Source organism: Cetorhinus maximus, chromosome 8, assembly GCF_964194155.1.
Source record: "Cetorhinus maximus chromosome 8, sCetMax3.hap1.1, whole genome shotgun sequence".
Lineage (NCBI taxonomy): Eukaryota > Metazoa > Chordata > Chondrichthyes > Lamniformes > Cetorhinidae > Cetorhinus > Cetorhinus maximus.
This window is the reverse complement of record NC_135886.1, coordinates 36402232-36419759: the sequence shown is the minus strand read 5'-3', so window position 1 is coordinate 36419759 and position 17528 is coordinate 36402232. Positions and strand designations below refer to the sequence as shown.

Below are 17528 nucleotides of genomic sequence, written 5' to 3'. Positions count from 1 at the left end.
AATTTTGCTGCAGCAACTTGCGCCATCTTTTCAAGTAGTGCATTCAAGATCACAACAATTCACAAAGTAAAAAATGTTCCTCATGTTAGCACTTGTTCTTTTGCCAATCAGCTGAAGTCTGTGTCCTCTGGTTACTATGCCTTCTACCACTGGAAACAGTTTCTCATTATTTACTCTGTTAAAACCATTCATGATTTGCATACCTTTATCAAATCTCCTCTGTTCTAGGGAGATCAACCCTAGCTTAGAAAATAAGAACATAAGAAATAAAAGCAGGAGTAGACTGTTCAGCCCTTTGAACCTGTTCTGCCATTTAGTATGATCATGGCTGCTGATCTAACTCAACTCCACTTTCCTCCACTATCCCTTAACTCCCTAGTATCCAAAAATCTATCAATCTCTGTCCTAAATATACTCTTCTCAAGCATCTCCACGTAATTCAAGTCCTGCTGGTATCATTCTAGGAAATCTCTGCTGAATCCTATTGAGTGTCTTATTAGTCTTCCTAAAGTGTGGTGCCCAGAACTGAACACACTCCAACTGAGCCACAACATGTGTTTTATAAACATTTAGCATGACTTCCTTGCTTTTGTATTCTACTCCTCTATTATTAAAATAATGGATCCCAAGTGTTTTTTTTAACAGCCTTCTCAACTTGTCCTGCCACCTTCAAAGATGTGTCTACATACACCCAGGTGTCTCTGTTACTCTTGAATCTCCTTTAAAATTGTCCCCTTTTTTCATTCATTCGTTGGATGTGGGCATCACTGGCTAGGTCAGCATTTATTGCCCATCCCTAGTTGCCCTTGTTCATTCATTTCATATTGCTTCACGTTCTTCTTTCTGGCAAGTGTATCACTTTACATTTCTCTGTTTTAACAACAATATGCATTTGTATAGCACCTTTAACATAAGAAAACATCACAGAAGCATTATAAAGCAAAATATGACATTGAGTCACATGAAATTAGGGCAGCTAATAAAAAGTTTAGTCAAAGAGGTCAGTTATAGGAGTATTTTAAAAGAGAAAAACAATATGGGGTGGAATTTTATACTGGCGGGATTTTACAGTCCCGCCAGAGTCAATGGAATTTGGAACGACTCGCCACATTTTATAGTCCTGCCCCCGCTGTGACGGGGCCATAAGATTCCACCAGTGGAGATGCAGAGAGACTTAGGGAGGAAGAGCTTAGAGCTTTGGCAGCTAAAGGCCCAGTTAGCAATGGTGGAGTGATTAAAATCAGGGATGCTCAAGAGACCAGAATTAGAAGAGCAGAGAGGCAGCTGGTCAGATGGACTCAATCTTGTGACAAAGAACTCCATGGGCTCCTTGTGCTTCTGCATTCGCAATTATAATTGTCACGCCATTGGTGGCCGTGCCTTTAGTTGCCTAGGGCCAAAGCTCTGGAATTTCCTCCTTACATCTCTCCACCTCTCTACCTGGCTTTCCTCCTTAAGTCGCCGGCTGTCCCTCGATTCGAGGTTGATGTCTACTCAGAGTTACAACTTTCTGCCATGGGTCTTCATATGACTGAACAGGTTGATTCTTGACCCAGATATCTTTGACACATGGCGGGCAGTATGTCCCATATCAGTGGTGTGATGGGAGTGCAGGATTTGATTCCTTTTCTTTCAGTCTCTGTGGCCGCTCTGCCTCACCATTAAGACATTGGGACTCAAAGCAGGATAAGCTTTGGTGGACAAGTTGTCACCATTCTAAACAATTGGTAGCAAGCTCCTCCCAGGCATTAAAGTTCAATCTACTCTCACCTCAAGGAGAGCTTCGGAGTGTGTTTCAAGCATTTTATTTGTCCTCTCCTGAACGTTGGCCATTTGAGAGCTGAGAAAACAGGAACTGGCAGGGGAGACCTTCCAGCCATCCATACATGGTGTCCAATCCATCAAAGTTGATTTTGTAGTTGTTTTGCCTGAATGTTTGAGGAGCTGGCTTCAAGAAGGACACTAGCATTTGTTCAGCAGTCCTTCTGTTGAATCTGAAGGATGCGGCAGGGGCATTGCTGATGAAATTTCTCTAGTGTTCTTATGTGTCACTGATACACAGTCTAGGTCTCACTACAGTACTAAGGCATGGTGACTACAACTGCTCGTACATTAGGGCTTTCGTTGACTTGCCAAGGTCTTTGTTGTCAAACTCGCTGCTGTAGTTTGTATAAGACTGAACTGGCGTAGCTGATCTGCTAATGGATCTCCTTGCCTATGGTGGCCTTTTGAGTGAGGTGGCTGGCAAGGTATGGAAAGTGCTCAACATATTCCAAAGCCTCACCTTCAACATATATGGGGAGGTGGAATAATTGGCTGGCCAGATGTGGGTTGATCTATGACCATTGTTTTTGTATGCTGAATTGAAGAGATCAAGAGTGGTTTGCAAATCTGGTGCAGTGTGGGCAATGACAATGCAGTCATCCACAAACTGTAGGCCATGTGTATCTATGGTGGTCAGTTTAATTTTGGAGGTGATCAAGTTTAGAGTTTCCATTTAGATAGTATTTAATACTGACACCAGAGGACAATTGATCTTTGATGAGATGAATGGCCACTGTCAGGTAAATTGTAAATAATATGGGGGCTATCACACAGCCTTGACTGACAAATTTTGAACGTGTCTGTTTCAATTTCCCATCCAGTACAGCTGCAGTCATACCATCATGTAGCAATTGCAGGGTTGTGATGGAGTTTCTTGGACATCTAAACCTTTGCAGCACAATCCACAGAACCTCACAATTTACTGAGTCAAATGCTTGGTCAGGCCGATGAATGCAATAAAGAGTTCCTGGTGTGGTTCTTGACATTTTTCTTGGATTGTCTGGCAACAAAGGCCATTTTAGAGGATGCCCTGGAAGGGCTAAAGGCGCACAGTGTCTCTGTGAGGATTTCCTCAGCCCCAGGAGGCTAACGATTCACGAGAATGCATATCAGAATTTTTCCTGCTATAGACAAGAGGGAAATACCTTGATAGTTTCCACAGTGTGATTTATTTCCCTTCTAGAAGATAGTTGCACTTGCCACATTCCTGAAGTTGAGGCAGGGGTCGGGGGGGCGGTGGGGGTGGGGGGCAGGTGTATTGGAGGCAAGGGTTCTTTTTCCTCCCAAAATCCATACAATTAATTCATGAAGTATTGACGTGAGCAAACGTCCACCAGCTTTGAAGACCTCAGCTGGAAAACCATCGGGGCTGCAGGCATTTCCCTCTTATCTATGGCAGGAAAACTTCTGACACTCATTCTCACATTCTCTTAAATCGCTAGCCTCCTGGGGCTGAGGAAATCCCCCCAGAGATACTGTGCGCCTTTAGGCCTTCCAGAGCAAGCTCCAACATGGCCTTTGTTGCCAGGTAATCCAAGAAAAATGTCGAGAACAACACCAGGAGCTCTTCATTGCACTCATCAGCCTGACAAAGCATTTGACTCAGTAAATTGTGAGGTTCTGTGGATTGTGCTTCAAAGACTTGGATGTCCAGCACAATCACAATCCTGCAGTTGGTACATGATGGTATGACTGCAACTATGCTGAGTGGGAGATTGAAATAGACACCTTCAAAATTTGGACTGGAGTCAATCAAGGCTGTGTGATAGCCCCCATATTATTTACAATCTACCTGACAGTGGCTGTGCACCTCATCAAAGATCAACCAATGGATTCTACCACACAATACTGGGGGATAGCTTGGAGAATATCAGCTGCCACTGTGTGTTTACGGTTGAGGAGTTGTTCAAAATGTTCTTTCCAGCATTGACAGATGTCACCCTTAATAAAAACACCACCCTGTGAACAAAGGGGATTTTGACCATTTGACCTTGGCCAATAGATGACAAAAATGATGCTGAAATATGTGACCTCCTGGAACAAAAACAAGCTGCCTTCATAGAACAGCCTAAGGTTGCAACTCAAGGAGAATTCCATCAGCTCAAGGCTAACGCCCAAAGACAAATGTGAAAGGTAAAGGACATGTACTGGGAAGAGAAAGCCCAAGAGGTCCAACAATTGCTGACCATCATGACATGCAAAGCTTTTTTGAAACCACCAGGGCCATCTATAGTCCAAGGTCAACCAGATTTCCTCCATTAAGACACTTCTTAAAACCTACCTCTTTGACAAAGCTTTTGGCTGTCTGACCTAATAACTCCTTAGGTGGCTCAGTGTTATACTTTATTTTATAGTCCCCCTGTGAAGCACATTCAGATCTTTCATTACATTAAAGGTACTATATAAATCTAATTGTTGTTCTTGTTGGTGCTGGTGGAGGAGGGTACTGTAAGATGACTGCTAGCAATAGAGAAAAACTGGCGATTACCTTGACATCCTAGGCGAATCAGTTAAGCAGCCTATTTTCCTGTCTATGTCTATCAGAAGTCTGTTACTATCCTTCGTATTGTTTACTTTATTTCTGATTTGCATATCATCTGCAAACCTTGAAATTATACCATGCATACCCATGAACAAGTCATTAATACATATCAAAAATAACAAACTTATTGATCTACCTACTGTAATTAATGCTTTACTTGGTAACCCATTTAATATATGGTTCTTGTCTTAAATACCACCAATGGAGTCAGTTATCACTGCACACAAGGCCATTCAGCCCATCAAGTTCATGAGTTGTTCTCTATCTCTGAACATTAAGGCTATGTGAGTAGTGAGTACTAGGTAGTTGCACACATGAATCCCATGAGCAATAGCAGTACTTCATTGGCTATAAAGTGCTGTGGAATGGCTTGAGCTCCTGGAAAGGCACTATATAAATGCAAGGAATCCTTCTATAAAATGGAATAATGAACTTAAATTACCAAAAATAATTCTCCAGAACATTGCACTGGCAATACACCGAACAAGAAATCCCACAACCTGTAAACTCTGTTTCAGTATTGCCTTAATATGAGTGAAGAATTTATTAAGGGGGCGGTGGGGTCACAGATTCCAAAATTTGGTTGTTTACAGAAAGCAGCCGTCCAAGCGCTGGACACTGAATTCAACAGAGAAGAAAGACCCACAGGAGTGCAGAAAGTACCATCGGGAACAGAAAATAATTGAAGGGAGGCGGTAATAAACGTCCTTAAAGCAAGGGCGATGGTAGAATTGAAGCAGCACGAAGACAGTTCGTCTCATTTTACTATCTCGGCAACAAAGACAAGAGCGAACCAGCCGGGTTCTCGATTTATCCGGCACACGCTTCTGCTCTCAGCTCAGGGAATGATTAATTCGGGACAGTCGGTGAATGAAGCCCAACCCGGTGAATGAATAAACCTCCCAAGGATCTGAACAGCAGCCAGACAGGCGGGCGGGCGCTAAACGTCTGGCCCCCAAAGCGAGAGAGAGAGAAAAATAGCACAGATATAGAGGGACGTGGGCAAACCGCCAGCTTGAAAACAGATAAATGCAAAATGATATTTAACATCAGCAGCTTCCATACAGCTCGTGCTTATCAATTCGGATTGGACCAATTAGAGACTAGTAGAAATGACATTTAATAGAAGATTGCAATTGTAAAATTCCTCCTAACAGTGGTCAATACTGTCAGACCAGATGTAATAGCGCCGCATTTTATTTTGCAAATGTAGGGAATATTGACATGTTTTAAAACGCTGCGGGGGGGGAGGGGAAATGATACGGTGACGTTAAAAACTAGTGACATTATTCGGAAACATATGATAATCTAAAGATGTTCCCAAGCCCACAGTCACACGATCCTCGCCTGGTATTTTCCTTGGTTCTGCCCATGTTTCCTTAATGACTCAGTGCTACGTGGGAGGATGCCTTTGATCTGAGTTAACGTCAGGAGGTGGGCTGGGCAAAGAGATGCAGAAATGAATAAAAAGCCATCTGGGCATGTTGCAACATATCCCAGGAAAACAGCCTAGCACAGATTGGAGGAGAGGGAAGAGAGAAAGAGAGAGAGAGGGAGAGAGAGAGAGAAATGAACTAGAAAGAGCCATCATCCCAAGTTCTTAGCACAGCTAACATTTAGACTGAAAGGGGAGAGTCTGGGTCAAACAGCATGCCTGAAATGAATGGTCAAACCATCCTAAAGGAAGGGTTGTTGGAGAAAAGGAGCGACGGCTTGCTGCAGTTGTGGAAGAGGAAAAACTGCGTCCTGACAGATGAGGGGCTGTGCATCTACGAGCCGAAGACAAGTCGGTCGAAATGCAAGGTGCTGCCCTTCGACAACATGAAGACGGTGGATTGCGTGGAGAGAAAAGGCAGATATGTCTACTTCACCGTCGTGATGGCCGATAGCAAGGAAATTGACTTCAGGTGCCTGGAAGACACGACGTGGAATGCGGAGATCACCCTGGGGATGGTGCAGTTTAAAAACCGCCAGGCGATCCAGTCGGTGAAATCCAGACAGTTGGCTCACATCTGCACGCCAACAGCCATCAGTACAATGTCCTGATCCAAAGACACGGAGGTGAGTTTTGTTGGGTGGCCTGAGAGCGTCCCTTACCTCCTCGCACCACCAAGACTTGCTGTGTTTCCCACGAAAACCGGCACTTTGTTTAAATGAATGAAAACACAATGATCGCGGCTATAAATGGTCAGTGAACTTGATCAACAGGCGACCGTCGCGCCCGCTGGTTCCTGACAAGTGCTTCTTTCGCCGTTCCTATCATTGAGCAACTAATTCACACAAGAAGCTTACAATTGTACCAATTTATTGCATAAATATGGAAGAGTCGGGATTTAGTCAGTAATAAGAAACACTGGTACTTCGTTACTTGAGGGTGGGGGCAATAATCGCATCAAGTTTCATTTCACTCATTGTGAAACCCGATTTTTAATAAGAGGGTACCATTCCAATAAAGCGAGTCCAATAATTAGGCATAATAAAAGATTGCCGCTTTGGGCAATTGATACCAATGAAAGCCAGAAAACAGTAAGTTCCACAAATCTAGAACCCTGACTTAAGGAAATATTAAAAACTACTTATAAACAATTCAGTCAGAATCATTTGAATTGACTGTAAGCGTCATATTTCTGAAACCACTCGTATTGGGAAAGATTTTTATTTAATGAACCATCACGGGTACCAGCTTTCTAAAGTACTGATGGCAACCACTGCTAAAGGCAGGTTCACAGTTTCCTTACCTCTCATAGTTTGCTGGTACAGGAGCAACACTGATCCCAAATGCATCACACGGGGAAAGAGGAAAAAAAATCCAGTGTATATTGCCAATAATAACAAAAAATAACATTTACACAGCACAGTTATTGCTGAAAAAAGACATTTTGTCAAAGCTTTTTGTTTTGCACTCATCAGGACAATTGCATGATGAGTGCAAGACAGGAAGGTTTGACAAAAATGTCATTTTTCAGCAATACTCCAGTTCTGCACTACCAAATGACTCACAGCACAGTTAATGTAATAAAACATTTCAAGGCACTTAACCAAGAGCGATATTATTGAAAACATTTTTGACACTCAGCCATAAAAGGAGATATCAGGACAGATGACTAAAGGTTTGATCAAAGCATTCAGGATCATCTTAAAAAGCGGAGAGTGAAAGAGAGACAAGGAGGTTTAAGGGGGGAATTCAGAGCTTAAGGGCCAAAGACAGTATGGCCACGAGTGGTGGAGTGACTACAATCGTGGATGTACAAGAGTCTAGAATAGGAGAAGCATGGAGATCTCAAAGGCTTGTAGTGAGAGAGGCTACAGAGACAGAGAGGAGCAAGGCCATGGAGAGGTTTGGAAACAGGGATGACAATTTTAAAATTGAGGTCAGGCAGGGAACTAGTGAAACAGAAACAGAAAATTCTGGAAAAGCTCAGCAAGTCTAACAGCATCAGTGGAGAGAAAAACAGAGTTAATGTTTTGAGTCCATATGACTTCTTCAGAGCTCTGAAGAAGAGTCACTTGGACTCAAAGTGTTAACTCTGTTTCTCTCTCCACTGCTGCTGTTAGACCTGCTGAGTTTTTCCAGCATTTTCTGTTTTTGTTTCAGATTTCCAGCATCTGCAGTATTTTGCTTTAATCTTAAGGAACTAGTGAAGTTCAGCAAGCCCAGGGATGATTGGGGAATAAGTTTTGGAGTGAGTTAACTTTTGAGTCACAGAGGTTTGGATGAGCACTGGTTGATATAGGGTGGAAGGTGGGAGGCCGGCCAGAAGAGCGTTGAAATATTAGGAGCAACAACAGCATTCATGAGAGTTTCAGCAGTGGATGAGGCAGGGGGTTGAAGTTGAGGTATGTTATGGAGGTGGAAGGAAGTAGTCTTGGTGATGGTGCTGATGTGCGGTTGGAATCTCATCTCGGGGTTAAACAAAACATCAAGATTGTGAATGTTCTTGTTAAGTTTAAAATAGTTGGAGAGATCTGGTTTAGTGTTAATGTCAATGGATTAGTAAACTGGAGGCCTAGGCTAATGCCCTGGGGCTACAGGTTCAAAGCCTACCATGGGACCTGGAGAAATTTAAATTCAACAAATAAAATCAGGAATTGAAAGCTAGGGTAGAATGTTCCTCCTGTCGGGGGGAGGGGGGTTGTGCATGGGGGAGGGGCTACAGACCCGATTGGTGCCCCTGATTGGGTCCGTGCTGCCATTTTACTTTGGTGGGCCAATTAAGGCCCACCCAGCGTGCCTGGAAGTGCTGAATGCTCCCTGTGCGGGCGGGTTCCCTGAGTTGGGGCCTGCGCTCTTCCGCGCATGCGCGCAAAAGAGCACAGAAATCTCCCTGAGACATAGAACTGACTCAGGGAGATTAGTTTAAGTTTCAAAACTTTTAATAAAGAAAAGAAAACGAAGACATGCCCCTTCATGTGACAGTGTCACATGAGCTGGGACATGCCAATCAACTTTAATGAAAACATTTATTTAATTTACAAATCCTTCATGAAATCTCATCCCGCCCGTGCATGAGGTTCCATGAAAAATGCGAAAGCTGCCTGAGCTCTTCCACTGCCCTCCAACCTTAAGGTTGGATGGGCAGCTTTCTCAGTAGGCTTAATTAGGTAATTAATGGCCTTAACAGGCCTTTGACAGTTTGGTGGGCACACAGCCAACTTGGCTGCGCGTCCGGTGAACTGAAAATCTAAATGACGTGTGGTGACGTCGGGACACACGCCCGACATCACCCCATGTCATTTTACACCTCGGTGAGCGGGCCCCAGCCCAGCTCACCGAGCCGAAGATTCAGCCCTTAGTCTCAGTCATGGTGCCCATGAAACTCTCATTGACTGTGATAAAAACCCACCTGGTTCATCTATGTCCTTTAAGGAAGGAAATCTGCCATTCTTACATGGTCTGACTTATATCTGACTCTAGATCCACAGCAATGTGGTTGTTGCTTGCCCTCTGCAAATGGCTGCTCAAGCCACTCAGTTCAAAGGCAATTAGGGATGGGCAACAAATGCTGGCTTTGTCAGCGACGTCCACATCCCACGAAAGAATAACTTCTTAAAATGTTGCCAAGCATAGGAATGCTGGACAGGAACCAAGTTTGTGACAGGGATTAAAAACAGTGGCTTTAGTTGGAGGGTATTTCTGCTCCATTCAAAATTGGGTGTTGTGCAATTGATTGCAATGCTACTTTCTTTGGTTTGGATAATATTCATACTCACCTTGGCTGCAATCTAATGTGTCCTGCCATCACCTGAAACCCCTAATTAGATCGCAATGTTTTAAGTAATCCCTGCTCCCAATATTTCATATTTAAATAAAGTAACAAGTAATTGAGTAACCAATACTGAGAAATTGCTTTATATCATTAGCTATTAGTGGTGTTCCTATTTTCAATTGTTTAAGCAAAGGTATACTAAGATTTTGTACTTCAAAAGATGCTTGCTTTATAATTGTGCCATGCAGTATTACGAACAAACAGGTTAACCGTTTATTCATTTTGTTGTTGTTTGTGGAACTGTGATGTGCAGAATGTGGCTGTGTTAGTTTACAAATACAATTCATTGGCTATTAAGTGCACTGGGACATCCTAAGAATGTGACATGTACCATATACATTTAGATGTTTATTTAATCTACTGATATGAGCTTCCTCTGCTATTCAAACAAAGATGTTAAATTAGTTATAAGAACAAGCTAACATTTTAAATAAAATATTGAATAGAAGAATTTTATACCATCACGCTAATATCACATTGGATGAATTCAAGATATCAATTTATTTTAATATTTAGAAGAACAGTGATATTAAAACACAATTCAAATGTTAGGAAAACCATTCCTTAAAGCAGTAAACACTATAACTTATACTCTTTCTGGATCCTACTTTTGAGGCCATTAATTCACATGAATAAACCTTGGAACAAATTGTGCACTTTGCATAGTGTGATAGGCATGCAGAATCCCATATTCTGTTGTTGTTGGCTCAGTTTTCATCAATTTCACATATTAGCAAAAACAAAATGCTACTGATTCTGGAAACCTGAAACATAAAACACTGAAAACCCTGGAAATAGCAGATCTGGCAGCAGCTGTAGAGAGAGAAGGAACATTTATGTTTCAGGCTGATGAACTTTCATCAGAACTGACCACCAATTTAGACACACCTTGAAAGGCTTTTTTCCATTGGATGAAGGTAATTAGTAATTTTGCTGTCTAATAGTTCATAGAAATCCATTATGAAGAGTCTAATTTAGTTAAATATATTTAAATTACTTTGCATTATATGTATAGGGTTACAGGTACACTTTTATCTGTCATATTTAGGGTATTACTTAAACAGACCTAAAAGGATACCTTAATGATAGGAGTGTAGTGTGTTTAAGATTTGTTACTAAAACCCAAGGAGCAGCTCATGTTTAACTGAGAATAGACTGAATGTTCACCTGTTCTAATGTTTTAGGTTTGTCTCAAGACACTGTGTCATTTTGCACAATTGTTCCATTGTGGCATCAGCCCTTCTGTATCTCATCCAAGTGGATATTCCCTAACATGTGTGGAGACAATCGAACTTTTTGAAGTTAAAGAGACCAGTGCTAGGACCACTGAATGCCATTGCATGAGTCTTGTACCTTCCTGGTGGTCAGCCAAAACAAGCCTGGCACATTTATTTTGCAGCCAGCCACATTAGACATGGTGTACCAGGGTGCAGTATGAGCCTCAAGAATATAAAAGCTGCCATCGCCTTCAAGCTGTTCATGCGTGCTATGTGAGCTATCATAGTCAAACCTGATTCTATCCTGATTAAATATCAATGACAAAAGGTAAACCAACCCCCATTGTCCATTAGGTTTGAACAAGGGGAACCCAGGTCAACTTGCACACATGCAGTTGGCGCCAAATTATTCTAGGACAAAATAGCTTTTATTTTAAACAGGAAGCCACCAGTTCTCCATCATTTAATTTTAGACAGATTGCATAATTGCAAGATAATGTCTTTGATGTTGTGTACAATAGCTTCCTTAGCACTTAAATCAATCAGATAACACAATAATAAATAAGTTTCAACTGGTTTCTTTGTCAGCTGTTGTTGGGATACACACCCACAGTTATCCTGCAATACTGCTTCGAGTCCTTCCCTGTAATTATGTGCTATTGACATTGTATGTCATAATAGCTTTTAGTCATATTGTTCTTTTACATTAATAGAAAGGACCTTGGAGGACTTCTTCATTGAAACTTATTATCTGGTGTTTAGGATGGTCAGCTTCATTGGGATCTGAGTAATGTCAACCATGATGGTATGTCTTCAGCTTCTGAGCTGGAAGTGGATTGCTTTGAATGTGGCTGAACATGGAAACAGATTGGCAATATTAACATCATAATTATATTTCCCAGCATGAGTCATATTCAATTTTCATTAATCTGTATTGTGCATGATGTAAGTAAATAATGTGTGCGTAGATGGGATGCTGCAGAATGTCTTTCATAAACTTGTCACTATTTTTCTTGTGACCCAGGTTCTTGAAATTTTGCTGGTGCACCAAGCCATACTTCATCAGTCTGACTACTTTTGCTACCTAAACAAAAAAACAATTTGTTTCAGATTAGGGAGTAAAGTATTATGATTCATCAGGAACAAATTTGCCACTTCTGAGACTTGGGTGTAAATCCAGGCTGGACAGTTTATCCCTTTTTTGTAGTGGAAATGTGTATACGATCATTTGCAATCTCTGCTTGAAAGTTGCCAGATAGTGTGGAACAAGTATTGAGTTTGTGGTATAAATCTTTACCTGTGCAGTACCAATAACATGGGTAACCAATACCAATTAAGGGTAAAAACCCTAATGTAAGCAAGTTACCATCTGACATAGCAAAAACATTTGTACTATTTGGCAATCACAGTAGACCTGCATTTCTTTCATTATCTTTGATATTCCAGAACTTGATGCTCTTTAGTGTATCCAACTTCAGGCCACACAGGCCCGAAGTTTCAGATGGCAATGTTTCTTTAAGAATTTCAAACGAAATAGGTTTTGGTTCAATTCCCCAAATGTAGTCTACAGTAATGGAATTTCCATGCAATCCATTGTAAATTATAGACTATTAAACCTGCAATGACTGTGTTACAAAGCAGCAAAATACTCTTATGTAAACATAATTTAGGATTGGTTCCATTTGACTAGAATAGCTAAAATCTCTAGAGTTGTTACCAGAAGGATAAACATTTTATATATTAAAGAAAATGAGCCTACAAATTCCCATTGATGCTACTGGGATGAAGGCTTCATGTATTTGTTAAATAGTTTATGGTTTATTATCTTTGAGGCATTTAGTTATGTTAAAATAAACAAGTTAACACCTATGTCAAAATATGGGACAATGAATGTCAAATGAATACAGATTCACCTACAAATTTTGACGACAATAATTTTTAGAATAATAAGAGTGCACTGTTGTATAAAATAAGATTCTAAGTACATCATTAAAGTTAAATTCATAACTAACTCATTTCAATCTTTTATTGTCTATACCTCCATCAGAGGCGCCATTCAACTTCAAAGGAGCTGCAATATTGATACAATTTCAACAAGTCAGCTTTGAATTGCCCACCAGTAACAAAACTGTCACTATGGTTCAGTTGGAGCCTTATTGAGACTGGGAGTGAAGTGTACTATTCGGGAGATATAGGAGATCAATCAATGTAACTAGCCTTTCTGAACCTGATCAGATGTTGGCTGCTGCTGTCTCTGGATGACAAATGGGGGTGAAGGGGGAGGGAATTCCATTTCCTGAATTATCATTGATTATCCTGATATCAAGCATTCAAAAACACATTCAAAATAATGTTACCTGATAGATTTATTTACATAAAAGCAAAAAACTGCAGATGCTGGAAATCTAAAACAAAAACAAAAATAAAAATACCTGGAAAAACTCAGCAGGTCTGACAGCAACTGTGGAGAGGAACACAGTTAACGTTTCAAGTCCGTATGACTCTTCAACAGAACTGAAAGATTTATTTACATGTTGTCTTGCCCATTACACATCCGTTGTGACTAGAACACAATGTCTGCCAGCAAAACATTGATGCAAGCTGTACTGATCAAGGGGTCTTGCCTCAATATTGTTTGCTTACAGTGAAACCTAAACATGCTAATATGATTATGCTTCCTTTTTGTGTTTTAATCTGAATCATTTCTAAACTTAATACATTAATAAGGTAATACAAACTAAATTGGTTAAAACAATACAGTGCTGACATCGAGATAAGGATACAAAAGTGTCATCCTTTACAAGTAATGTGTTACTAGATTTTCATCTCATGCTTAATAATGGAAGCATTGATAGTTAATATTTAACCATGATTATGCATGTGCTCAATGTTTTTTTAAAATTTCTATCCTACTGAACTTAATAGGACTTCACTGTACTTACATTAATATTTATTAGCTCAAATTGATACCATGGAATAGTTGAATGTAGGTCATTGAGAAGACAAGAAGAAGCCTCACCTGAGATTTGTTGACATAAAACAAGCAATTAGGGTAATCCCTTCAGGACCTGCTGCCAATGTAGTCTTGCTAATAATGAACATGATTTACAGAGACGGCTCTAATATTACAGCGTAACCCTGATTAGCTGACTTACTTTCACCACAAACCAGGCTATGTGCTAGTAGTGTAGCCTCAAAAATTTATCACTTTGGAAGTATAAGATGCATGTTCTTTACCAAAATTAGGTATTGGAAATTATAACCCAACCATACCCTTGCTTTGGCATCTCAAGTTTTTTTTTAATTCTTACTTGGCATGTGGGCAAGGCCAACATTGGTTGGTTGCCCATCCTTAATTGCCTTTACTAGGCCATTTCAGAGGGCAGTTAAGAATCAACCATATTGCTGTGGAGTCACATGTAGGCCAGGCCAGGTAAGGATAGCAGATTTCCTTCCCTAAAGGAGGGTTGTAAAAACGTCATGGGTTTTTACAACAATCAATGATAGTTGTCATGGTCGCTATTACTGAAAGCATCTTTCAATTTGAATTGAATTTAGCAGCTGCGATGGGATTATGAATTTATATCCTCAGAGGATTATTGTGGGCCTTTGGCTAACTAGCCTCATGATGTTACCACTACACCACCAGCTCACCTAAAGATACTATGATATATAAGACACAGTGTGTCTGATCTGGTGATGTAAGTTATGTATTACAGTATAAGTCAAAACAAATAACCTTGTATTTTATTGAATTTGGTGCTTGAATGTGTGCTGATCATTTTTAGAACAAATTCCCTCTTTTGTTTGAGCAGATTGATTTAAGCAGCCACAGCAATGAAGGCACTACAATTGGTCTTAGGTTGGCAAAGGAAAAATTAGCTCAAGCTTGCATTCCCAACACTATCAAGTGACACCCTGACATCTACAAGTGTGGGATTTGGGCAAGAACAGGATCAGACTCAGCTACAATGTCCTCCCATTACTAAATGGACTGCAACTGCTTACCATTGAAGCATGCACATTAATTATTACATACTGAGTTATTTAAGGATGTATGAGTGCACATTGAGTCATATTCTAATAACGAGCCAATGGCTACAGGAGGAATAGGAAGGGGAGAAAACTGGTGAGGAGAAAAATATTTGTAATCTCCTTGTTTAATGGAGTGTCTGTGATACTTTTCATGGTTACATTGAGTTCTTCTGTTCCAACATTTGTTTATTTGTCTTTGGATTCTAATATAAATTACCTCTAAAATTTTCCTCTTTACTCCCATAAATTTTGTTTGATGTCCAAGTTATATTTTATAACATAATTCTTTTATCCCTAGGTATCATTGATATGCAAAAGCAATGAACAAATCTTGACCTGCAACCAAACAATGCTGAATGGGACAAGATTAATTTTGTGTCTGCATCCATCACAAGAATACACATCAATTCAACCAAATGACAATCATGACTCAAAATGGATGTATTTTCATGAGAAGGACTGTATTATAATAATCTAGAGACCAGATTCATTATTCACAATATGCTTCTCAGTCTTAATTTTTCTATTCTTATTTATTAAATGACCAATACTCACTGTAGGAATGACTTCATGAAAGTCATGCATAATGCATTGTGAATTACTGATGCCTACTTTATTTATTGAGATATATTGTCTTTTCAATGCTTGACATTGTGGTTTTACTCTGCCAAATGGGAAACCTTGTAATCTGTATGAAAATTGTTTTTGTCTGTTAACCTGTAAATAAAAATAATGATGAACATGAACTGAAACTATTTTCAATTTGATAGCACAAAGCATCATACTGTACTGCACCAAGAGGGCTTTATAAATTAAGATGTGGGGCCAAGCTCAATATTATAGGGCACTAACAAGATTAAAGAGAGTAGAAGAGAAGACATGATGGAGCAATAAGTAATTGCTCTGTGATGTTGGATTTGGTTGTTCAAAGCTTCAAAAAGTGCAGTAGATAACAAACCTTTTGTGACAGAAAGCACTTCATAGCAACAGTAAGGCTCTGTGAATTGCACTAAACAATGTGTGGATGAGTTTCCCCCCACCACATTGTCCAAGCCCGCTACAAGTCTGGCGGTGCCTATTTGAAAATTCACCTGACTTTTTGAACCAAGTTGGATTCCCAGCTTCAGCTCATTATTATGTGTATATGTATTGCGAGGGAATAATGCCTGGGAATGGAGGCATGTGTAAGGGGGGTGGTCAAGGCATATCTGATAGCCAAATATAGTGGGATGTTTTGGAATAGTGGCAGAAGTTCCTGTAACTAAATATTTTCTGGCAACAGCATTAGAAAGAGAAGGCACCCCATTTTAATGATTAAATAGTAGAAATCCCTTTGAAGTGTTTACAACTTAGGACAAATTTGACATTACCCTAAGGTGGCTGCTGGGTGCTCAAATGTTGCATGGTGCTTGGCAGCATGTGACCAGCAATCCCCAAAGGATGTGTGTACAGTGTCATTAAAAAGTCCAATGACCTTACTAGAAGTGACAAGGTAGATGACTGCATTGCATGTTCATCTAATATTAAACACATTATTATTCACATTACCACATTATTCCTACACACGGACTTCATTGCTGTATCTTTAGCTTCCCAATGCCATGTAGGCTGCATGGAACGTTTCCTGGCCTTTCCCAGGATTCCCTTCTTCAGAAGATACGTACCCAGCAGCCACCTTAGGGCAATGTCATGGTCCTGCTGATCGCTTCCATTATAATATATGCATGTAATTTCCAAAACCCGTAGATATCCCCAAGAATCATGGGTTTTCATATAACACTGGCCATGAGTGTCAACCATGCAATGCATGTCTCCAGTGATATAGCACATAAATAAAAGAGATGGAACTATGGGAAGAGATCTGATGAAGCTATACATCCTCCTTTTAATGAGCAGGCCTCCAAGATTTAAGGATAATACTTGGATAAAGAAATTAGGGATGGAGAAGCAGGTGGTTTAGCCTAGCTCAAGGTTTGTCGACCACTTATTCTTTCTTCACCCTCCATCTATTCATTACACAATCACTTAGACCAAATCTTGCACTGATCAACAGCTTCAGATAAGGACTTGAAAGAAACCTACTTGCAGCTAGGTAGTAATTCCCTTGTAATGGGAATTTGTTGGAACCTTTTCCTATGTCAGGCAAAGCTCTGGCTTGGTCTCTTCATCAGGAGTCACTGTACAAAACAGTTGGTCACTCAATGTTACTCTACCAAGTCAACAGTATAGCTCTATCAATCCCAATGAATTTAGGTAATACATTTGAGCAGACCATAATAGGTGAACCAGCGAAGAGATGGAAGAGGCATAGGAGGAGTCAGAAACACCTGTCTGGAAAGTCATTATGGCCAGAAATTTCCCACTGGCGTGCGGGAGTGGGCCCCACAGACCGACACAAAAAATGACATGCGGTGACGTCGGGCGAGCATCCTGGCATCACCGCACGCCATCGCGATATTTAGATGGGAGGGCGCATGATGTTCTCCAATGCGCGCCCGCCATTAATTATTCATGTAGTTAAGGCTCTTGAGGCAGCAATTGACTGCAATTTTTTGGGGCCCGTGCGATCTTCAGGACATCGCATGGGCGCAATGGGCAGGCAGGTAGGAGACATTTGTATAAACCTCATTCCCAGGCGGGATA

The 17528-nt window shown here is 40.6% G+C and overlaps 1 protein-coding gene across 1 annotated transcript; it reads left to right on the top strand.

Moving 5' to 3' along the window:
• Positions 1-5874: 5874 nt before the first annotated feature.
• LOC144683560 (pleckstrin homology-like domain family A member 2) lies at positions 5875-15631 on the top strand. Its single transcript, XM_078546695.1, has 2 exons — positions 5875-6427; positions 15184-15631. Exon 1 carries the CDS (start codon positions 6017-6019, stop codon positions 6410-6412), a length of 396 nt encoding a protein of 131 aa, XP_078402821.1. The 5' UTR covers positions 5875-6016; the 3' UTR covers positions 6413-6427; positions 15184-15631.
• The last annotated feature ends 1897 nt before the right edge of the window (positions 15632-17528 follow it).